General features: G+C 47.8%; 1 protein-coding gene across 1 annotated transcript in view; it reads right to left on the bottom strand.

Annotated features, from left to right (window-relative positions):
• The window catches only part of LOC144605117 (phosphatidylinositol 3-kinase C2 domain-containing subunit gamma-like), a 170,052-nt gene that overhangs the window by 83,774 nt on the left and 61,892 nt on the right, over positions 1–24,386 (bottom strand). The window contains exons 12-16 of the mRNA XM_078420184.1: positions 22,796–22,921; positions 21,366–21,536; positions 18,259–18,334; positions 14,612–14,745; positions 4,437–4,628 (exon numbers count right to left, since the gene is read on the bottom strand). Of these exons, the coding sequence (XP_078276310.1) occupies positions 4,437–4,628; positions 14,612–14,745; positions 18,259–18,334; positions 21,366–21,536; positions 22,796–22,921 (699 nt within the window). The remainder of the gene's footprint in view (positions 1–4,436; positions 4,629–14,611; positions 14,746–18,258; positions 18,335–21,365; positions 21,537–22,795; positions 22,922–24,386) is intronic.

Here is a 24,386-nt window from a genome sequence, read left to right as displayed (position 1 = left end):
AGTGAAATGTGAAGCCACAGGGAGAGACATGGGTGGAATTTGTAAAGGAATGAACTGCAGACGCTGGTTTAAACCGAAGATACACACAAGATGCCGGGGTAACTCAGCGGGACAGGCAGCACCTCTGGAGGGAAGGAATGGGTGACAATTCGGGTCAAGACTCTTGCCTGAAGAAGGGTCTCGATCCGAAACCTCACCCATTCCTTCTCTCCAAAGATGCTGCCTGCCCCACTGAGATACTCCAGCATTTTGTGTCTATCTAAGGGATTTGTAAAGGTGTGTACCATAACAGTAGAGTGGATAGAGAGAATTTTATAAAGGAATAAAGAATAAGAGGACCGTGCCTTCAAATGACAGCTTTGTTATTCAGGGTGTTGCCAGAGAGAACGCCCTCTGACATAAGTACAGTGTGACTTTGTAACTACTTTTCCAAAGTGTGAATGGTGCCAGGGCCTGTGAAAACTTTCAGAGCTGACGTGCGTCATCAAGGGTATTAAGGATTACATTACCAAAGTAAGCAGATGTACTTAAAACAGAGCGGGCAGAAGCTAACCAGTGAACACACAGGCTGGAGTGGTTTCCAAGGGTCTTCAGGCAAAGTTTAAACAAAGGATCTCATTCATTTTCACGCTGACGTGCACAGATCTTGGCGTTCTTGTTTGGAATTTATTCCTTATTGGTTTACAGGGAAGATGGAACAGCGTAGAAAAGACCCACAATGTGTAGGTTGAAGAGGATTACAAGATAAACTAATCTCAGACAGTATCCGCGGTCAGGATTGAACCTGGGTCTCTGCTGCTGTAAGGCCGCCCCTTCGTCAGAATCTTTTCTTGTGTAGAGTGTCAGAACCTTTCTCCCCAAGGCGAAAATGTCAAAGAACAAAATGTCAAAGGGCGGCACGGTAGCGCAGCGGTAGAGTTGCTGCTTTACAGCGAATGCAGCGCCGGAGACTCAGGTTCGATCCTGACTACGGGTGCTGCACTGTACGGAGTTTGTACGTTCTCCCCGTGACCTGCGTGGGTTTTCTCCGAGATCTTCGGTTTCCTCCCACACTCCAAAGACGTACAGGTATGTAGGTTAATTGGCTGGGTAAATGTAAAAATTGTCCCTAGTGGGTGTAGGATAGTGTTAATGTACGGGGATCGCTGGGCGGCACGGACTTGGAGGGCCGAAAAGGCCTGTTTCCGGCTGTATATATATGATATGATATGATGATGATAACAAAGGGCATAGGTATGATGTGAGAGGACAAATGCTAAAGGAGATGAGCGGGGCACGTTTTGTTCCACAGAAGGTGGTGGGCGCCTGGAACTTGCTGCCTCGGGCGGTGGTGGAGGTAGTGGCATTTAAGAAGCTTTAGATAGGCACATGGAATGGTAAGGGTGTCAGGGGTTATGAGGCGAAGCCAGGAGAAAGGTGTTGAGAGGGAAAGATAGATCAGCCTTGATTGAATGGTGGAGTAGACTCGATGGGCTGAATGGCCTTATTCTGCTCCTAAAACTTAAGAATTTATGCGGGGAATTGAGGGATACGGATCCCGTGCTGGCAGAAGTGATTAGTTTAATGTGGCATCATGTCCAGCACAGACATTGTGGGCCAAATGGCCTGCCCCTGTGCTGTACAGTTGCTGTACCGCTGTGCCACTGCGGCAAGGCGGCGCAGTGGTAGAGTTGCTGCCTTACAGCGAATGCAACAGTGGAGACTCAGGTTCGATCCTGACTACGGGCGCCGTCTGTACGGAGTTTGTACATTCTCCCCGTGACCTGCATGGGTTTTCTCCGAGATCTTCGGTTTCCTCCCACACTCCAAAGACGTACAGGTTTGTAGGTTAATTGACTGGGTAAAATGTAAAAATTGTCCCTAGTGTGTGTAGGATAATGTTAATGTGCGGGGATCGCTGGGCGGCGTGGACTCGCCAACTGTAACCAACTGCACAGTCGTCTGGGGCATATAAGTCAACAAACTCTGCTCAAGGAAAATAAAATGGCTCAATGCAAAGCCTGTAGAAATGCCCACTCATGGAAATTATTAGTGTGAGGAGCTGCATAAAACACTGAAAATATTAGATTGATGTGAAGTTAAAGTAATCTAAGATTATCAAAACTATTTAACTATGAAACATAAAATTGTAAAGTTATGAAATAGAAAATAGGTGCAGGAGGAGGCCATTTGGCCCTTCGAGCCAGCATATAAAATTATGGGGGGCATAGATAGAGTAGACAGCCAGATCCTTTTCTCAGTTGGAAATGGCCATAGCTTTCAGGTGAGATGGGGGAAAATATTTTGGAGATGTGTGGGCAGGTTTTATACATGAGTGGTCGGTGCTTGGAACATGCTGCCAGGGATAGTGTCAGATATGATAGTGACGTGTAAGAGGCTTTTCGGTAGACACAAGGATATGCAGGGAATGGATCGCGTGCAGGCATATGAGATCAGTTTAACTTGGCATCCTGTTCGGCATGGACATTGTGGGCCGAAGGGCCCGTTCCTGTGCTGTATTGTTCTAGGTTTGTAAAATAATTTAAAATCTTTCTTTTTATCTCCCGTGTCTTTGACCTACAACCTCCATTGGAATCGGAGGTAGGGTTGCCAACTGTCCCGTATTAGCCGGGACATCCCGTATTTTGGGCTAAAATGGTTTGTCCCGTACGGGACTGTCCTTGTCCCGCATTAGGCCCTAGGCCCGGACGCTGTAGGCCCCAACACTGTAGGCCCCGACGTTGTTAGTCCCGACAGTTTAGGTTCCAACACTCTAGGTTCCCAACATTTTAGCTCCAGACAGTCTAGGTCCGGAGGCCCGGGCGTTGCCTAACGGAGGTTGTGTGTCAAACTGCCTCCCGGCCCGGGCAGCCGCCATTGGTGGAGCGGGAGCATGTGGCCGCTGGCTGGGTGAGGTCATGTGGGGTGCGGGACGGTGACGTCACATTGTCCCATATTTGGGAGTGAGATAGTTGGCACCCCTAATCGGAGGGATTGTGAACTTAGCATTGTCCCATCAGAAGCCAGGTCAGAGAGATCACTCTGAGAGACAAACCTGCCGCTGGACTTCATGTGGTGACCGCTGGTTGGACAAAGTGATAGGTACAGCCCCCTAAATCAATCAATGCTTGCCAGCTTTTTACAATTCAGAGTGCATGCATGAAAACATTGGACTGCCGCTGAATAACTGAACAGAGGAAGGCAGAGAGTACGAGAGCGTGGTGGACACTACCCAGTGCATCACAGGTTCTGATCTCCCCCCCATCAAAGAGATCTATAGGAGGCTCTGCCTCAAACACCAGCCAGCATCGTCAAAGACTCACACAACCCTGGCAACGTTCATTATGTTTGGCACAGACACCGTGGGCCGAAGGGCCTGTTCCTGTGCTGTATTGTTCTATGAAAAGGTGACTCCTACCATCGGGAAGAAGCAACAGGTGACTGAAAACCGTGACCACCAAGTTTATGTATAGCTTTTCCCCACAACCATCAAGGTGTTGAACACTACACAACATTAACCTCAACTATGAACATCCATGGCCAGTCTTTGGTTGCACCAAGGGACTTCAGATATTTTGCACATTAATTGTGGTTATTAATCAATCGATTTTTTGTGTTCATTACATAATCTCTGTGTATTGCATTTACAGTCCTGTTAAGCTGCTGCAAATATGAATCTCTTGTTCCATTGTTGATACATACGTCAATTAAATACTCTTAACTCTATTTGCAACCACAAGACCCAGCTGACATGGGTCGGTCTAATCAAAAGGACCACAAGTTTATGTTACTCCAAGCATCAAACTGATGAAGACAATCTAAAGAGTTTCATCAGTCTGGGCATTGACTCTAAGTGTCAGGAAATCATGATGCAGCTCTATAGGACTTTGGTTTGGTTGCATTGGGAGTATTGCGTGCAGTTCTAGTCGCCCTTTTACAGGAAGGATGTGGAGGCTTTGGAGAGGGTGCAGAGGAAGTTCACCAGAATGATGGCTGATTTCGGGGGTATGATCGACAGGGAGAAGTTGGATTTTTTTCTCTGGAACACCGGAGATTGAGGGGAGAGCTGGTTGAAGTGGATAAAATTATGAGAGGGAGAGATACAGAAGACCCAGAACCTAGGACCAAGCTTTAAGCTAAGGGGGGCAAAGTTTAAAGCAGATGTGTGGAGCAAGTTTCTACACACAGGGTGGTGGGTGCCAGTGTTGGCGGTTGAGGCAGATACAATAGTGGTGTTTCAGAGACTTTGCAGTGGGCTCATAGATACGAAGGGAATGGATTGTGTCAGCAGATAAGAGTTGATCTTGGCATCATGCTCAACACAGACATTGTGGGCCGAAGGCGCTGTTCCTGTTCCATTCTATGAAAATTTATGTTTTAAAAAAAGACAAGCGGTTTTGTGTGAGACGTTAACCTTGAGGGAGGAAAGGTCACCGGGATGTACACCAGACCCCTACCTTGAAAGCAACAGTCCCAGTGACTCCAATGGGTTTGCTGAGAAGCTCCACCTCTTGAGCACAGCGTAGACCTCAGGCAGAGAGACGGTGCCCATGCTAAGTCCGCTGCCCAGTAAGAGAGGAAGGAAGCAGTTCGAGTTGTTGCAGATGAGGCGCCTAGCCCAAAGCAAGTTCTTCTCATCTTCCCCAATCCTGGAAAACACAAATTGACGTTCCTGATGTTCAAAATGTAGACAAATTTTCCAGCAGTGGTAAGCTTCTACTTAAATGGTTCAATGGTACTTTATGATTCAATAGTATCATAATTCAACAGACAATGTGGCCAAGTGGATAAGGCTTCAGACTGCAAATCCATTTTGCTTTGCACGCCTGGGTTCGAATCCCACCCTTATGATTAAGCGACTTTTCATATATTGAGGTCGAAATGATGACCTTTTTGGGGTGGCATGGTGGTAGAGTTGCTGCCTTACAGGACTTTCAGACCACCGAGACCCCACCGACCAACGATCCCCGTACACTAGCACTATCCTACGCACTATGGACAGTTTGCAACTTACCGAAGCCAATTAACCCACAAACCTGGAGTGTGGGGGGAAACCGGGGCACCTGGAGAAAACCCGCGCGGTCACGGGCAGAGCGAACAAACCCCGAACCCGGAGTCGGGATCGAACCTGGGTCTCTGGTGCTGTAAGGCATCAACTCTACCGCTGCGCCACCGTGCCGCACTACACAAACAGTCTTCACAATCTCATTTTTTTGTGACGTACTCTTGTTCACCTCCCACACAAGACTTCCGAAATCAAACTCTAGAAACCTTTCAAATGCTATCACTGCATCTGCCTCAACCACCGCCCCCCACAGTGCGATCCAGGCACTCACGGCTCTCTGCTAAATCAATTTTTAGACGATTGACAGCACGTTGCCTGGATTGGAGGACGATAGCTAGAAGGGGTGACAAACTTGGATTGTTTTCCCTGGAGCTGAGGGAAGAGCTGATTTAAGTTTTGGGTAGATAGTCAGAATCTTTTTTTCCCCAGAGAGGAAATGTCAAAGACTAGTGGGCGCAGCTTTAAGGTGCGAGAGGCTAAGTTTAAAGGAGATGTGTGGGGCAAGTTTTGTAACACAGAGGGGGGTAGGTTGGTTGAACGTGCCACCAGGGGTGGAAGCAGATACAATAGTGGCCATTACGAGGCTTTTGGATAGACCACACATGGATATGCAGGGAATGGAGTGTCACTGGGTGGTGCCACCAGCAATGGCTACCTCGCCAACAGTCTGTCTGTCCTTTCTTCCGGTTTTTGTTATTTTAAGTATGTGTTAAAAGTTCCTTGGTTTGTTTTATGTGGGGTTGGGGGAGGTGGGGGGGGGGGGGGGGGGAGAGTTGGGGGAAACTTTTTTTCAATCTCGTACCTTGACGGAGATGCGATTTTTTCCCGTATCGTGTCTCCGTCCCCACTGCGGCCTAACATCGAGGAGTTGGCGCACTTTCCTGGAGACCGGCCCGGCGCTTCATGCCGCGGGCGCGGCGCGGAGCGGACTTTAACACCGCTGGTCATGGCCAACAGTGAAGAAAAACTTGGCAGTGACAAGGTTAAAGGAGATGGCCCTGCTTCTGATGGGATGATGTTACATTCATAATCCCTTTGATTTCCATGGAGGTTGTAAGTCAAAAAGACAAGGGAGGTAAGGAGAGTTCTAAAATCAAGCTCCATTGATAATGCTAGATTGAACATGTTTGACTCTGGGTGCATGGCATTGTGAATTTCTTTGGTAACTTTCTGGGAGTTTCTGGCACAGGACTTGAGCATTGCTTTTGAATCACCAGAGAAAGCAATAGGATTTGGATTAAGGCTCAGAATGGAGAGATAAATGTTGTAAAACACCACTCGGGAAGGATTACATAGAGAAGCTGTTTCATTCAGTTAAAACCAATAATAATGCTTCAAAAGAAGTAGATAATTGTCTGGAAATGTAATCCCAAAATGTTGTGTTAACAGTTGTTTTGGCAGGATTTTTTAGAGACAGCATGAAAACAGGCCCTTCGGCCTACCCAGTCCACACTGACCAGCGATCACCCCGTACACTAGCACTATCCTACACACTAGGGACAATTTACAAATTTACCGAAGCCAATTAACCTACAAAACCTGTATGTCTTTGGAGTGTGGGAAGAAACCGGAGCACCCGGAGAAAACACATGCGGTCATGGTGAGAAGGTGCAAACTTGGTACAGACAGCACCCATTGTCAGGATTGAACCCGGGTCTCTGGAGCTGTCAGGCAGCAACTCTACCGCTGCACCACCATACCGCCCAGTTGAGAATATCTTTCTGGAGTGAAATGCAACAAAGATGCCAACTCCAATCAGACCCAACCACCAGTCACATCTTCTGCTCTACCCCCTCCCCCCCCCCCCCCCCCTCCACATGACTCCCATCCTTTTCCGTGACTCCCATCCTCTCCCACTTTATCCTGCAGCCATAGATGGGGTAGCACTTGTCTCTACACCTCCACTCTCACCACCATCCGGGGACCTAAATGGCCCTTCCACGACATTGAAAGCCCACCCATGTACATCAATTCCACCCTCCCCTCCTCTCTGAAACGGTCTCCTTGCTAACACTAGCGGCGAACACTAATCGTATCTACCTCCACCCCCACCCCTGGCAGCAAGTCCCAGGCACCCACCTCCCTCTGTGTTACAAACTGGGCCCGCACATCTCCTTTAAACTTTGCCCCTCTCACCTTAAGTCTTTGACATTTCCTCACCGGGGAAGAAAGGATTCTGACTGTCTCCCCAACACTTCAGTCAGGTCTTCCCTCAGCCTTTGATGCTCCAAAGAAAATAATCCAAGTTTGTCACCCCTTCTACCTAAAGCCCTCCAATCCAGGCAACATGCTGGCAAACTTCTAAACATCGATGTTGCAGAGGGTGGTAGGTGTCTGGAACGCACCATGCTGTGGGTGGTGGTGGAGGTCTGACCCTTAGTTATTCAGCCGATTACGTTTGGAAGAGTTTCTGTGGGAAGTGATAAAGTCGGCTCCCTCGGCAGTGTCTTTTTTACTGGCAGGGTCGGCTGTGCCTCTACTCTCGAGTATGAGTCGGATATTGAAGAGTTTAGGTCCCAGCGCAGATGCTTGATAATAATAATAATAATAGGTCTTGAGCTGTCCCGGCTAAAACGATGTTGAGGGAGTGCTGTGGTGCCAGACGTATCACCTTTCACCCAGGATGTTAAACCAAGGCCCCTCCTGTTATTCCAGCTGGATGTACAAGCTCCCACTCTGCTCCTTCCCCACAAGGGGTCCCGAGATGGGCTACATGTCCCAGGCCAATATTGGATCACATGCACCTCCACCAACCTGGTCTACCGACTACAGAGCTCCTGATGTGGCCTCCTCTCTCTTGGTGATACCAAGCGTAGACTGGGCAATCGTGATGTAGAGTGCTTCTATTCTGTCCACAACGGTGACCTTGAGCTTCTGGCTATGTGTCATTATAACTCTCGTAACAATCCCACACTGATCTCTTTCTCTTCAGGCTTCTCCACCAAGGTGATGAGGCCTAATACAAACTAGAAGAACAACAAGGTGGCGCAGTGGTAGAGTTCCTGCCTCACAGAGCTTACAGCGCCAGGGACCCGGGTACGTTCCCGACCATGGATGCTGTCTGCAAGGAGTTTGTACGTTCTCCCCGTGACCATATGGGTTTTCTCCAATATCTCTGGTTTGGTCCCACACTCCAAAGACGTACAGGTTGTAGGTTAATTGGCTTGTTACATAGAAAATAGGTGCAGCAGGAGGCCATTCGGCCCTTTGAGCCAGCACCGCCATTCATTGTGATCATGGCGGATCATCCACAATCAGTAACCCGTGCCTGCTTTCTTCCAATACCCCTTGATTCTGCTAGCCTCAGGAGCTCTATCTAACTCTCTTTTAAATTCCAATTCTCTGAATGCATTCAAGAGAGAGCTAGATAGTGCTCCTAAGGATAGTGGAGTCAGGGGGTATGGGGAGAAGGCAGGAACGAGGTACTGATTGAGAATGATCAGCCATGATCACATTGAATGGTGGTTCTGGCTCGAAGGGCCGAATGGCCTACTCCTGCACCTATTGTCTATTGTCTATAAATTCATCCAGTGAATTGGCCCCTACTGCCTTCTGTGGCAGTAGGGGCCAATTCCACAAATGCACAACTCTCTGGGTGAAAAAGTTTTTTCCCGTCTCAATTTTAAATGACCTCCCCTTTATTCTTAGGCTGTGGCCCCTGGTTCTGGACTCCCCCAACATTGGGAACATTTTTCCTGCATCTAGCTTGCCCAGCCCTTTTATAAGTTTATATGTTTCTATAAGATCCCCTCTCATCCTTCTAAACTCCAGTGAGTACAAGCCCAGCCTTTCCAATCTTTCCTTATATGACAGTCCCGCCATCCCGGGGATTAACCTCGTGGACCTACGGTGCACTTCCTCAATATCAAGGATGTCCTTCCTCAAATTAGGAGACCAAAATTGCACACAATACTCCAGATGTGGTCTCAACAGGGCCCTGCACAATTGCAGAAGGGCCTCTTTACTCCTATATTCAAATCCTCTTATTATGAAGGCCAACATGCCATTGGCTTTCTTCACTGCCTGTTGTACCCGCTTGTTTACTTTCTGTTATAATTGTAAATTGTCCCTAGTGTGTGTAGGGTAGTGTTAATGTGTGGGGATCGCTGGTCGGTGCGGACTCGTTGAGCCGAAGGGCCTGTTTCCGCGCTGTATCTCTAAACTAAACACATATTCTGCTTGGATAGCTTACAACTCAATGAAATCGATGGTGACTTTTCTAATTTCAGCTAACCACTCCCTCTGTAGAAACAAGGAATTGCGAACTGCAGATGCTGGTTTTGGGTCAGGACCCTTCTTCAAATGTCCTGATCCAAAATCTCACATGTCCTCATTCTCCAAAGATGCTGCCTGACCCACTGAGTTACTCCAGCACTTTGTATCTTTTTTTGTAAACCACTCCCCCAGTGTTCCTTTCTCACTGTCATAGGAGTCTCTCTCCCTTTACTCACCATTTCCATCCCTCCAACACCCCCCCCCCCCCCCTCCATCCTGGACTTGGTTCCATCTCCCCATGATCTGAAGAATTGCCACAACCATAAAAGATCGCCCATCAAGCTCCTCCACAGAGACGGCCTGTCCCATTGAGTAACTCTCGCACTTTGTGTTTTGCTAAAAATTCCATCTGTGGTTCCTTGCCATCTGTGTGCCCTTATCTGGTTCCACCAACCAGCTACTAGGCTCTATCTCCACCTTCTCCTCCTTCTCTTCGTCTGCCATCATCCTCCCCCCATACAGAAAATAAATTAGTAACAGGGCAATAAAATTAGGTTAAACATCCACACATAAATATATCACTGAGAATACCAATTATATCATTGGGAAGAGAAGTTTCACGTTAAGCATAGTAGTCACCTCAGTGAAGTGAGGGTTATCTCAGAGACTTAGCTCCTAAGGTCATACACTGGCCCTTCAGCCCACTAAGTCACTGCTGGCCAAGAAGTATCATTTACTGTTATGCTATTTTGTTTTCTCCACATTCCCATCAACCTGCCCCATGTTCGACCAAGCAAAGGACAAATTACAGCGGGCAATTAATATACCCACGAACCTGCTCGTCTTAGGAATGTGGGAGGAAACTGGAGCACCGGAAGGAAACACACGGTGTCACGGGGAGAACGTGCAAACTCCACACAGACAGCACTCAGGGTCAGGGTCGAACCTGAATCTCTGGCACTGTGAGGCTTTGGCTCTACCAACTGTCTCACCTGTGGGACCTTTGAGAAGAGAACGGTCTCATTGAGAAGAGGGGTTATTCTTGATTGATTGAAAGATACAGCAGGGAGACTAGCCTTCCAGCCCACCTAGTGCTTGCCAACCATCGATCACCCATTCACACTAGTTCTATATTATTCCACTTTCCCATCCACTCCCTACATACGAGGGGAGATTTTACAGTGGCCAATGAACCTACAAACCCACACGACTTTGTGGTAAGAGAGGAAAAGGGAGCACCCTGAGGAAACCCACATGGTCACAGGGAGAACGTGCAAACTCCACACAGACAGCACCCGAGGTCAGGATCGAACCCGGGTCTCTGGTGCTGCGAGGCAGCGGCTCTACCAGCTGAATAAGCTGGTATCCGAAAGAAATAACATTCTGATCAGTCTGAAGAAGGGTCTCGACCCGAAATGTCACCCATTCCTTCTCTCCCGAGATGCTGCCTGACCTGCTGAGTTACTCCAGCTTTTTGTGAATAAATATCTTCGATTTGTACCAGCATCTGCAGTTATTTTCTTATACTAGAAATAACATTCTGACAGGAATTGACAGGTTAGATACTTTCCTCAGGGGGCAAGGTCTTGGACAAAGGATAATAGTTTCAGGCCAAGACTGATACGAAGAGAGAGTTATGGATTCCCCTCACGGGACTGCAAATACTCAGTTGCTGTCTTCACAGCGCTGAAATTGAAAGGGAGTTTGGGCACAAAGTGATTCAAGATCCACTAGGGTCCACCAGTGATGTAGACCTGATCTGAAAGAGGTGCATAAAATCATGAGGGGAAAAGATAGGGTGAATGCACTAAGTCTTTAACCCAGAGTTGGGGAATCAAGACCAGAGGACATAGGTTTAAGGTGAGATGGAAGATTTAATAGGAACCTGAGGGACAACTTTTACACGCAGAGGTTGATGGGTTTGTGGAACGAGCTGCCAGAGGAGGTAGTTGAGGAAGGTACTATAACAACATTTAAAAGGCATTTGGACACTTTAAAAGACACTTGGACAGGTACATGGATAGGAAAGGTTTAGTGGGATATAGGCCAAACGCGAGCAGGTGGGACTAGTGTTGATGGGGCATCATTGTCAACATGGGAAAGTTGGGCTGAAGGGCCTGTTTTCATGCTGTACAACTTCATGGCACTACGATTCAATGACTTAAGCACGCTCCGCCAGTCTCAGGAAGAGCCTCTTCCCCCTCTTTAGTCAGGCACCTGAATGAATACTGTCCGATTCACCCCTACCCTGTTGCAGACATTTGACTTTGTCTCTGGAACTGACTGCAATATTGTGAACTATATTATGTCTGAAGAAGGGTCTTGACCCGAAACGTCACCCATTCCTTCTCTCCTGAGATGCTGCCTGACCTGCTGAGTTACTCCAGCATTTTGTGAAATATATTATGTACCTTGTCAATCATGACAATAATAAACCTAAACATTTTGTGCCTGATTTCATCTCACAGCGAATCTAAACCTAGAGCGATTTTTAAAATATTCCTTTGGAACTGATGCGCTACCAAGCTGAGAACTATATCCTGCACTCTTGTATCTTTGCCCTTTGCCCTAACTGTTGTACTTGAGTTTGTATTGATTATATTTATGGATGGCATTATCTCATCTAATCGGATAGCTTTCAAAACGAAGCTTTTCACTGTACCTAGCTAGGTACATGTAACAGTAACAAACCTAAACTACACCTAAAGCTAAACCTGCTTCCATTTCTCATGCTCCACAATTCAAAAACTTTGCTGCAATGAAACACATCCAAAAGGCACCCAGTGTTTAATTGCTTCTGTGGAGTGAACTTTTGAACAGGCGGTCCTGAAACATCCGAGCGAGATGAAGCCAGGAATGTGATGTTGGCACGCACTGAATGTTGCTGAAACAACATAGTGAACAGATGTTTTAACCCTCCACCCATGAAATCTTGGGTGTTGTTACTCTGGAGAGAGTATCTCATTACTAGGATAGGTATTCATTCACAAAATGCTGGAGTAACTCAGCAGGTCAGGCAGCATCTCAGGAGAGAAGGAATGGGTGACGTTTCGGGTCGAGGGTCAGGATGCTGCCTGACCTGCTGAGTTACTCCAGCATTTTGTGAATAAATACCTTCGATTTGTACCAGCATCTGCAGTTATTTTCCTTAATTACTAGGATAGATTGTGAGCTAAAACTCCGAATAAAAGCTGCCCTGTGTCAGAACATAATTACCTGGGGGTGTTTGGCCATTACATGACTAAAAAAATTATAAGATACAGCCGTTTTGAATTACACTGTATGGAGCAGTTTTGGAGTGTAGGTTGGGTCTGATCTATCGTGTACACAAAAGGAGTCTAAATTCATAATGTAACAAAAAGAAACTGCAGATGCTGGTTTACACCAATGATAGACACAAACTGCTTGAGTAACTCAGTGGATCAGGCAGCATCTCTGGAGAAAGTAGATGGGTGGCGTTTCTGGTCGGGACCTTTCACCAGACTGATTGCAGTGGGGTGGAGGGATCACACTGTCTTTAGCCAACAATCAGACCATCAGGGAACCTCCTTGCCTGCGACCATCTGTTGCCGACCCCCCTAAATTTGTCCTGTTTTTTTTCTCGCTTTCAGTTTCTCCCCTTCTCCCACCATCCCCGCCCCACAACAATCAGTCTGAAGAAGGGTCCCGACCCGAAACGTTGCCTATCCATTTTTTCCCAGCAAAGCTGCCTAACCTGCTGACTTACTCCAGCATTTTGTGTCCATCTTGAGTTTAAATTTATATTTGTGAGGGCTTTCCAAAGTGATCTTCATTGACCTGTGTCTTCCTCTTCATCAAATGTCGAAAAATGTTTCTTTCATAGATGCCGCGGTTTCTCTTTCAATTACTTTCTTTGGCAAATCATTCCACTTCTAACAAGTTGTCGATGCCAGAGGCATAGATAGAGAAAACAGACAGAACCTTTTATCATGGGATGGAAATATCAAATGGTCCAGAGCATGGCTTTAAACTTTAGACATTAGACTTGAGATACAGCACGGAAACAGGCCCTTCAGCCCACTGCGACTGCGCCGACCAGCGATCACTCCTTACACTAACACTATGCTACACACTAGGGACAATTTACAATTTTACCGAAGCCAATCTACCTACAAACCTGCATGCCTTTGGATTGTGGGAGGAGACCGGAACACCCGGAGAAAACTCACGCGGTCACGGGGAGAACGTACAAACTCTGTGCAGACAGCACCCATGGTCAGGATCGAACCTGGGTCTCCGGCGCTGTAAGGCAGCAACTCTAACGCCGCACCGCCCTTCAAGTGAGAGGTGCAAAGTTTAAAGGAGATGTGAAGGGCAGCCGTTTTTATGCAGAAGGGTGGTGTGTACCTGGAACGCGATGCCAGAGATGGTGGTGGAGGCAGATACGATAGTGGAGTTTAAGAGACGTTTGGATAGGCACATGGATGCGCCGGGAATGGAGGGATTATAGATCGCAGGCAGTCAGATAAGAGTTGGTCTTGCTATTATGTTCTGCACATGTGTTCTTGTGGTGTACTGTTTTCTGTTAACTTCCTGTGACAATTACTGACAACATTCCTCAGCTTGGCAAAACTGTCCTTCTGAAATTCTCCCTCCACCTTGCACGGTTCAAGAAAAACTGTTATTTCCTGATAGTCTCCTCAGTTTAGTACAAAATGGGCCCATTAGCTCACCGCTATTACTTCTGCTATCATTTTATTGAATCTGCAGCATGTGGTTGCAAAGGTCTAGTTGCCTTATCTAAGACTGATCATTAAAATGCCTTACTTCTGCCCTGCACGTATTGACTTTTAAAATATTTATTGTAGACTCTTTGCTCCTCCGTGTTCAAATCCACATTTTGTCAGCCAACCTTTGTGCTTGATCTACTTTAACTTCATTGAAAAGCATTTTTCCATCTCTTAGTATCTCTGTTATCTGGAGAACAGCAGATGCTGGAAACTTGAGCAATAAACACTGTTGGTGGAAGTACATACTGTAGGTGATGTTTTGGGTCCGCACTCTTCATCAGACTCAAGAGTCTCTCTCCCCTCCTTTCTTCCACCCTCCTCTCTCTCTGCCTCACCCCTCATCTCTCCCCCCCCCCTTCTCTCACCTCTCTATCATCCCCTATCCCCCTTCTTTACCCATGCCACATCTCTCTCCTCCTTCTCCCCCTCTCTGTCACCCTCTCCCCTCCTCTCTCACCTGAGGGGAATAGATTGGGCGAATGCACAGTCTTTTGCCCAAAGCAGTGGAATCAAGAACCAGAGGGCGTGGGTTTAAGGTTAGAGGGGCAAGATTTAATAGGGAGCTGAGGGGGAACATTTTCACTCAGAGTGTGGTACTTACAAAAGTAGGGAATGTTTTTGCTGAATGTTCGCAATCTGTTTCCTGGTCACTTCATCCAAATCGTTGACATACAGGCTGGTTGCTGCCAGAACAGGTGGAGTAAACCTGACCAGGTGAGTGTCTGGGAAATCTATCTGCAATTAAAATAAAACCAGTTGTGCTTAGCATACTCTGTACCGTCAAACCCCCAAGCTGACAATAAATTGTTTTGACGTTCAGTGCTGTTGGCTCACTGCAAAGAAAAATAGCTTAGTTGAATAAATTGTTACATGTACAGATATGTGCAGAGAAATTAGTTCATTTCAGTAAAATACAAAGGAACTCAACTGGTCAGGCAGCATCTGTGGAAGGGATGGACAGATGACGTTTTGGGACAGGACGGTGGCACGGTGGCGCAGCGGTAGAGTTGCTGCCCTACAGTGCCAGAGACCCAGGTTCGATCCTGACTACGGGTGTTGTCTGCACGGAGTTTGTACGTTCTCGCTGTGACTGCGTGGGTTTTCTCCGGGTGCTCCGGTTTCCTCCCACACTCCAACGATGTACAGGCTTGTAGGCTAATTGGCTTTGGTAACATTGTAAATTGCCCCCCAGTGTGTGTCGGGTCGTGTTAATGCGCGGGGATCGCCGGTTGGCGCGGACCTGGTGGGCCGAATGGCCCGGTCTCCACGTTGTATCTCTAAACCATTCATTCAGAAGATTGCCCATTTCCTCGGCAGATGCTGCCTGACCCACTGAGTTCCTCCAGCACTCTGTGCTTTACTCAGGATTCCAGCGTCTGCAGTTCCTTGTGTCACCACTCTCCATGATAGTTCTTTTCCATTGAGTTGGATATTGTCAAGTGGTCCCCCTCCAGGGCTCAACACAAGCGGTGAAGTCTATTTCCTTATGTAATAACAGAGACATGGAGATGCTGGTTTGTACCAAAGATAGACACGAGGTGCTGGAGTAACTCTGTGGAACAGGCAGCATCTCTGGAGAGCAAGGATAGGTGATGTTTTGGGCTGGGACCCTTCTTAAAACATCGCAGGGAGAGCGAAAAAACCCGAGTGAGATGTGGGACAGGGCATAGCATGGCTAGGGAATAGATGAATGCAGGTGAGGGGGGGTTGAATGGCAGATTGTTGTCCAAAGGCCAGGAATGAAAAGACAGGTGTGGGGCCGAGATGATAAAGAGTACCGAATTGTGAAACTTGGGCGTAGAAAAGTTGGGAATTGTGTCGTCGTTGGAAGGGATGGAGGTGGAGGTGGAGGGGAAGAGGAGAGGGGAGAAATGGGTGCAAGTTCAGCAAGGGTTGAGGGGGAGGAGTGGGATGAAGAAAAGGGGGGAGGGGAACTTCAGGGAGAAAGGGGGGAGCGGGCTGTTTATGGGTTAGGTTCGTTTTGAGATACAGCGTGGAAACCCACTCTCAGCAGACCCGTTCTCAAGCAGTTAACGGCTCTTTAAATGAACTAACCCTGACAATTCTAGACTAACCCCGTCAATCAACCCCATGGAATAGTGAAAGGCCTAGATAGAGTGGATGTGGAGAGGATGTTTCTACCTGTGGGAGAACCTAGGACCAGAGGTCACAGCCTCAGAATTAGGCTAACCTCAGAAGCACGTTCTTTTAGAACGTGAATGAGAAGGAATTTCTTTAGTCAGAGGGTGGTGAATCGGTGGAATTCTTTGCCACAGAGGGCTGTGGAGGCTGTCGTTGGATCTTATTAAGGCAGATATAGCTAGATTCTTGATTAGTTTTGGTGTCAGGGGTTATGGGGAGAAGGCAGGAGAATGGGGTTAGGAGGGAAAGATAGATCAGCCGTGATTGAATGGCGGAGTAGACTTGATGGGCCGAATGAACTAATTCTGCTGCTATCACTTATGACCATGAACTTTCTACAAGCCCCTACACAGCACAATATTCGATCATCTCCCTACAGAATATTTAGTGGTGTGGCGAGAGCTGTGCAGCTGTGCTGGACTGGGCCGGGCTGCTGGCACCGAGCCCACCAGGACTGGGCCGGGCTGCTGGTACCAAGCCCACCAGGACTGGGCCGAGCTGCTGGCACCGAGCCCACCAGGACTGGGCCGGGCTGCTGGCACCGAGCCCACCAGGACTGGGCCGGGCTGCTGGCACCGAGCCCACCAGGACTGGGCCGGGCTGCTGGTACCGAGCCCACCAGGACTGGGCCGGGCTGCTGGCACCGAGCCCACCAGGACTGGGCCGGGCTGCTGGTACCGAGCCCACCAGTACAGGGCCGGGCTGCTGGCACCGAGCCCACCAGGACTGGGCCGGGCTGCTGGCACCGAGCCCACCAGGACTGGGCCGGGCTGCTGGTACCGAGCCCACCAGGACTGGGCCGGGCTGCTGGCACCGAGCCCACCAGTACTGGGCCCAGTTGTCGGCAGGGCGAGGAAAGACGTTGACGAGCAAGAGGACTGTCGGCGAGGGAGAGGGGCGTGGGTGAGGGAGACGGGCGTGGGTGTGGGAGAGGGGTGTCAGTCAGGGCCGTCTTAACGCATGGGCCTGATGGGCACTTGCCCGGGGCCCCACGAGCATAGGGGCCCCATGCTGATCTGTGTATGTTAAGTGACTTGCAATAAATAAATACTACTTTAAAAATGTAGGTTCAATAACTGCTTTTTTCGCAACATTTTCCATCCCTAAGTGCTTCTCACAGCGATCTGTAAGTGCTTTTCGCAACAATGTAGCACCCTAAGTCCATCGCTAAGTGCTTTTCGGTAAGTGCTTTTCGCCGGCAGGGGGGGGGGGCTGGTAGGGAAAGGGGGGTGGGGGAGAGTAACGGTAGGGGCCCCAGTACACTGCTTTGCCCGGGGGCCCATAATGCTGTAAAAACGGCCCTGGTGTCAGTGAGGGAGAGGGGCGTCAATGAGGGAGAGGGGCATCGGTGAGGGAGAGGGGCGTCGGTGAGGGAGAGGGCCATCCATGAGGGAGAGGGGTGTGGTTGAGGGAGAGGGCCATCAGTGAGTGGCGTTGGTGAGGGCCGTCAGTGAGGGAGAGAGGCGTGGGTGAGGGAGAGGGGCGTGGGTGAGGGAGAGGGGTGTCGGTGAGGGAGAGGGGTGTGGGTGATGGAGAGGGGCGTGGGTGAGGGAGAGGGGCATCGATGAGAGAGGGGGGCGTTGGAGAGCCATCGCCCACATAAGTCCCGGTAGTCGGTGGAGGAAGTGTCGCCGAGAACAAAGTGGGTCCCAGAGTGGAGGGACTTGGGGGATGGGGGTCGTGGGGACAGAGGGGAGAAGGAAAAGGGACTATATTGAATACTTTTGTAACTTTGTCCTTGTCGACTCTTGCATACTTGTACTGTATGCAAACAAAGAATCTCACAGTACCAAGTACACGTGAAAATAAAGTATCAATCAATCAGTCATCCATTTTGACTCATTGCCACTCAATGCAGTCAATATTTCAGAACATTTAAAGTACGTAAAGAGTTCAAATTAACCACGTTTGTTATGTAATCGTTTAAGAGCACAGGTGCACTGCCCAAACTCTGAAATGCAGTCATTATCTAAAGTGCAAAGGAAGCTTCAAAGATCCCATCGTGACAAGACCCTTTTCAACATCAAAAACATCACTATGTTGCATTATATGATCGAGCACTGTTACAACTTGATATTTGATTGTACTTGGTGCTTGGCTGCTTACCTGTAAGACTAATGTGTCTGGTTTGCTGGTGTCAGCGGGTAAAAGGCACAGCAGTTTTGTACCGTGGACCAAGACTCTGTTTTGAAATGAAGAACATGTCATTTTTAGTAGTTGTACTGAACAAACACAAGTCATGTTTTATTGTGTACTAGATGACCCGTGGATCCGTTGGGTTCCCGTGGTGACAACGGTCGATGAAAAAAAAAGGCACACAATTTTAATATTACTGAGTGGTCAAACTGTAACTGGGAGAAAAGTTGAGCATTTACCTCAGGAGTCATCGCTCAACGAATCACGCGTTTAACGACAACATTGAACACGGAAGTATTAGATCAAAATGGCGATCTCAAAATGGCGATCTCATCTTGTACATATATATATATACGCACGTTCCCGAAAAACAGCCAAAACAGTAACCGGTAGCGCAACAATTTGAACAAAACGTGACACTGCACATCGCAGGCGAGTGGTGAGTAAGGTGCCTCTAAAATTGTTTTCCTTTCTGTTGAGGATTCATTCAGCCCACGGCCCACCAAACCCTTCGGCCCACCAAACAATCACCCGTTTACATTTGTTCTATGTTTTCCCACTTTCTCATCCACTCCCTACACACTAGGGGCAATTTACAGAAGGTCAATTAGCCTACAAACCCGCACGTCTTTGGGACGTGGGAGGAAACCGGAAACCCACGCGATCACAGGGAGAACGTGCAAACTCCACACACAGATAGCACCAGAGGTCACGATCGAACCTGGGTCTCTGGCGCTGCAAGGCAGCAAGACTACTGCTGTGTCACTGTGCCGCCCTGGGGAAAAGGTTCTGATTGTCTACCCTATCTATGCCTTTCATAATTTTATATATTTCTATCAAGTCTCCCCTCTACCTCCGACGTTCCAGACGTGAGCTCATTTGCTCAGGCATTATGCCAGGAATGGATCCTCAACAGGAAGGAAAATGAGTCAAAGATATGACTCACTTACCCGCAGTGTGAAAGTCCTGTGTTTCTGCCTCATGCATTGAACTAAATATGCTTACACTTAATGATTCTGGTTTGGAGTCCGGAATCATTAAGTGTAAGCATATTTAGGGTTATATTCACAAAATGCTGGAGTAACTCAGCGGGGCACGCAGCATCTCAGGAGAGAAGGAATGGGTGACGTTTCGGGTCGAGACCCAGTCTGAAGAAGGGTCTCGACCCGAAACAGCACCCATTCCTTCTCTCCTGAGATGCTGCCTGACCTGCTGAGTTACTCCAGCATTTTGTGAATAAATACCGTCGATTTGTACCAGCATCTGCAATTATTTTGTTACACTACATATTTAGGTTTAGGTTTACTAGTGTCATGTGTGCGGAGGTACTGTGAAAACCTTTGTTTTACCTGCTATCCACCTGTTCAAATGATACTATTTCATCAAGTGGAAACTCAAGTACAACAGGCAGAGCAAAGGGGAAGACACAGAGTGCAGAATACAGTCCTCATCATCGTAGCACATCAGCTCCAGAGACAGAGTCCAATGTCTGCAATGGGGGCAGTGGTGAATCGGACAGTGCCCCAGCTTATGGAAGGACCGTTCAGAAGCCTGATAACAGAGGGGAAGAAGCCGTTCCTGAGTCATTCAAAGATAGACAAGGGAACAGCGTGAGTCTGAAGAAGGGTCTCGACCCGAAACGTCACGCATTCCTTCTCTCCAGAGATGCTGCCTGCCCCGCTGAGTTACTCCAGCATTTTGTGTCTATCTCCGGTTTAAACCAGCATCTGCAGTTCCCTCCTGCACACCCCGACCGAGTCTTTCGAGTTAGGTTCAAAACATTTTTTTTAAGGCTGCTTTTCTTTGGCGGAAATCTTGTTTACAAAGTTAAATCGGGGTTTTGAAATAAATTTATGGTGATTACTGGGAGCTTCTAAGAGGATATTTTCTGCCCGCCAGGGTGGTTGGAAGCTGATTAAATAATTGAAAAGAGAGTCAGATATCTACTTGGAAAGGAAGAGGTTGCAGGGCAACCAGGCCTTTATCCATCCGTGTAAACATCAAGCAGATTACTTAAATGTGGAAGATTTAGTAATCGCATTATATTATTGAGACGTGGTCATAGTGAAGATAATTAACCATGACACCGTTAAATCAAGTAGGGAGTGATTATTTTGGCAAAGACAAATGTCCCAGAAATTGAACTCCACCCTCAGATATGGTTACGAGACTAAATATGAGGAAACAATTTCTTGAGCAACTCAAAAAGAAATCACAGCAATGGAGTCATAGCCATTCAGTATGGAAACAGGCCCTTTGGTCCAATTCGTTCATGCTGACCAAGATGCCCATCCAAGCTACTCCCATTTCCCCACCTTTGGCCCATATCCCTTCAAACTTTTCCTACCCATCTACCTGTCCAGGTATCTTTTAAATATTGTTGGAGAAACCTGACTCAACTACCTCCTCTGGCAGCTCGTCCCATTTACCCACCACCCTCTGAGTGAAGAAGTTGTTGCTCAGATTCGTATCAAATCTTTCCCCTCTCACCTTAAACCTATGTCCACTGGTTTTTGATTCCCCTCCCCTGGGAATAAGACTCCGCGTACTCACCCTATCTGTCTAAATTGTAGATAGGAACAACTACAGTTGCTGGACACAGAAGGACACAAAGTGCCAGAGTAACACAGCGGGTCAGGCAGCATCTCTGGAGAACGTGGATCGATGACGTTTCAGGTCAAGACCCTTCTTCAGACTCTCAGTCCGAAACTGGGCCTGGAATATAGGTGAGTTGATGGACCTGGGCTGCCGGGGACCGGGAGAGGGGTGGGGATCGGCAGGGTTGATGGTCGCGGCCCGCGGGTAGCCAGAGTGCCGGCGGGGGTCGATGGTGGCGGTGTCAGGCGCGGCCTGGAAGCAGCAGAGGAGGTGGTGATGATGGAATGGCGGTAGTAGGTCCTGCCTGGGAGGTGAAGGTCCGTCCACTATAACTGAAATCCATCATAAAGAGGTTCGTAAAAACTGTCTAATATGTGTGTCTGAACTGACAGGAACATTGCAATGATACTGTACACCTAACGTCCAAATAGACGCAACCCACAGTGCATCTTACTCGTCCTCCATCTTTGTGAACTTACTGTTGTGAGCTGTAGAGAGCCAAGGACACGCTTGCTAAGGTGTCTGCGTTCCCGGAGAGCCTGCTGCTGCTGCTGCTGCTGCCATCGCCAGTCGGGGTGCGGTATCCATGCAACTCCAGGCTCAGTGTCACCTCACAAGGCAATTGGCTCACCTCGATGGGCATGTGCACTCTGAAACAGAGAGAGAGAGAGCTCCTTGTTCAGTCCACATCACAACTTCACATTCAGGGAATGTTTCTTCCCAGCTGTTGTCAGGCAACTGAATCGTCCTGCAGTTGTACAGGGCATTGGTGAGACCACACCTGGAGTATTGCGTCCAGTTTTGGTCTCCTAATCTGAGGAAAGACATTCTTGCCATAGAGGGAGTACAGAGAAGGTTCACCAGATTGATTCCTGGGATGGCAGGACTTTGATATGAAGAAAGACTGGATAGACTCGGCTTGTACTCGCTGGAATTTAGAAGATTGAGGGGGGATCTTATAGAAACTTACAAAATTCTTAAGGGGTTGGACAGGCTAGATGCAGGAAGATTGTTCCCGATGTTGGGGAAGTCCAGAACAAGGGGTCACAGTTTAAGGATAAGGGGGAAGTCTTTTAGGACCGAGATGAGAAAGTTTTTTTTCACACAGAGTGGTGAATCTGTGGAATTCTCTGCCACAGAAGGTAGTTGAGGCCAGTTCATTGGCTATATTTAAGTTAGATGTGGCCCTTGTGGCTAAAGGGATCAGGGGGTATGGAGAGAAGCCAGGTACGGGATACTGAGTTGGATGATCAGCCATGATCATATTGAATGGCGGTGCAGGCTCGAAGGGCCGAATGGCCTACACCTGCATCTATTTTCTATGTCTATATGTCTATGTCCTATCAATAACTAGTGAGCGGTCCTGACCTCCCATCCACCTCATTGGAGACCCTTGGACTATCTTTAATTGGACTTTATCTTGCACCAAACGTCATCCCCGTTATCCTGTATACTGTGGACGGCTTGATAATAATCATATATACCCTATTAGCTTTAGTATTGTCATGTGTACAGAGCTTTGTTAATTGTTTTCGTGGCTCAAAAATTCAATGGTGGTTTTATTGCCACAGGTGAGAAATGCAAAAGCACAGTGAGATTATTTTCTTATGAACAGTCCAGTAGAGTATTCTTAAACGAGAGTTGTTCCCAAACCAACCCGGTAGTATGGTGCATCGGTAGAAATTTGTCAGAGTCATTGAAGACATGCCGAGGCACCTCAGTCTCCTGAGGAAATAGAGGTGTTGTTATCTCATCTTGGCTGCAGTATTAATGTGGTTAATCCACGACAGATCGTTGGGTAATAATATTAACACCAAGGAACTTGAAGCCCCTCAACCATTTCCGCTTGGATGCAAGAGTTCTGGCTGCCCCTTGTTAAGGTTGTGGTGATTCACCATCTATTACCCACCTCTGGTTCCATCTGGCCAAGTGGAACAGGGAAGGCTTTGTGATGCATATTTCCTCCGTCTTCACCTGTGAGCACAACTCTTGCCCTCCGTACTTTAGTGAGCAAGATACGGAGAGGTTTTCGTAGCTGCATCGGGAGAGAGAAACAAAATGCGAGTCCAAGAGATCTGTGATTTGGCAATTTGCCAAAGTTCAACTGTCATCGGCAGTAACTCAAATAAATTAAGGATGAAAAATATTAAGGCCGAGCATTAAGAAACCCGACATTGAGACTGATAATGTTGACGGCATCTGTGCACATTTCACATTAAATCACAGATTATATATTGAAGATGGCTTTCCATATCCATGGAAAATAACAGGCTCTCGTAGAATATGGGCCAAGCACGGGCAAATGGGACTAGTGTAGGTGGGGCATCTTGGTCAGCATGGACCAATTATGCCAAAGAGCCTGTTTCTGTGCTGTATGAATCTATGACAATAATATTTTGGACTGGCTTTTAATACAAATACAAGAAGAAAGGCAAAAAGATTAATAGAGAATATTAGAAGCATTCAGCAGGCCAGACAGCATCTGTGGGAGGAGAGGCCAGTTCATTGGCTATATTTAAGAGGGAGTTAGATGTGGCCCTTGTGGCTAAAGGGATCAGGGGGTATGGAGAGAAGGCAGGTACAGGTTACTGAGCTGGATGATCAGCCATGATCATATTGAATGGCGGTGCAGGCTCGAAGGGCCGAATGGCCTACTCCTGCACCTATTTTCTATGTTTCTATGTAACGTTCCAAATCTGGGACTGTGAAGGATCGTGGAATTGAGACGTTAAGTCCGTTTCTCCTTCCACAGATGCCGCCCCGACCTGCTGTGTTTTGTAAATCAGATTTCCAGCATCTGCAGTTTTAGTTTAGTTTAGTTTACAGATAGAGCATGGAAACAGGCCCATGGGCCCACCAAGTCCACACCGACCACCGATCACCCGTTCACACTAGGTTCGATGTTATTCCCACTTTTTCATCCACTCCTTACACACGAAGGGCAATTTACAGAGGGCCTATTAACCTGCAAACCCGCACGTCTTTGAGATGTGGGAGGAAACCGGAGCACCCGGAGGAAACTGAACGCGGTCACGGGGAGAATGAGCAAACTCCACACACAGACAGGACCTGAGGTCCAGATTCCTGAACCTGGACGTTACAGTTTACAGGCTCCTATATATCTTCTTCCTGATGACAGAAGTGAAATGAGTGTGTGGCCAGGGTGTTGCTCTGATGATGCTGGCTGCCTTTTTGAGGCAGCGACTCAAGAACATTATTCCCATTATCCTGTATCCTGTACACTGTGGACGGCTTGATTGTAATCATGTACGGTCTTTTTGCTGACTGGATGGCAAGCAACAAAAAAGCTTTTCACTGCACCTCGGTACATGTGACTATAATGAACAACCCAGTGATACCAATATTGATATCTCTAACTTTAAGTGCCCCTTGCATCCCCTATCTCGAGGGTGGGGCTGTCCCTGCCCCACTCTAGTCGACATAGTAGTTGATTTTCACTGTCTGTGTAACTTATTATCACATGGCCCACAGCCAACAAT

This window comes from Rhinoraja longicauda, chromosome 23, assembly GCF_053455715.1.
Source record: "Rhinoraja longicauda isolate Sanriku21f chromosome 23, sRhiLon1.1, whole genome shotgun sequence".
Lineage (NCBI taxonomy): Eukaryota > Metazoa > Chordata > Chondrichthyes > Rajiformes > Arhynchobatidae > Rhinoraja > Rhinoraja longicauda.
This window is presented reverse-complemented; position numbering and strand designations above follow the sequence as displayed.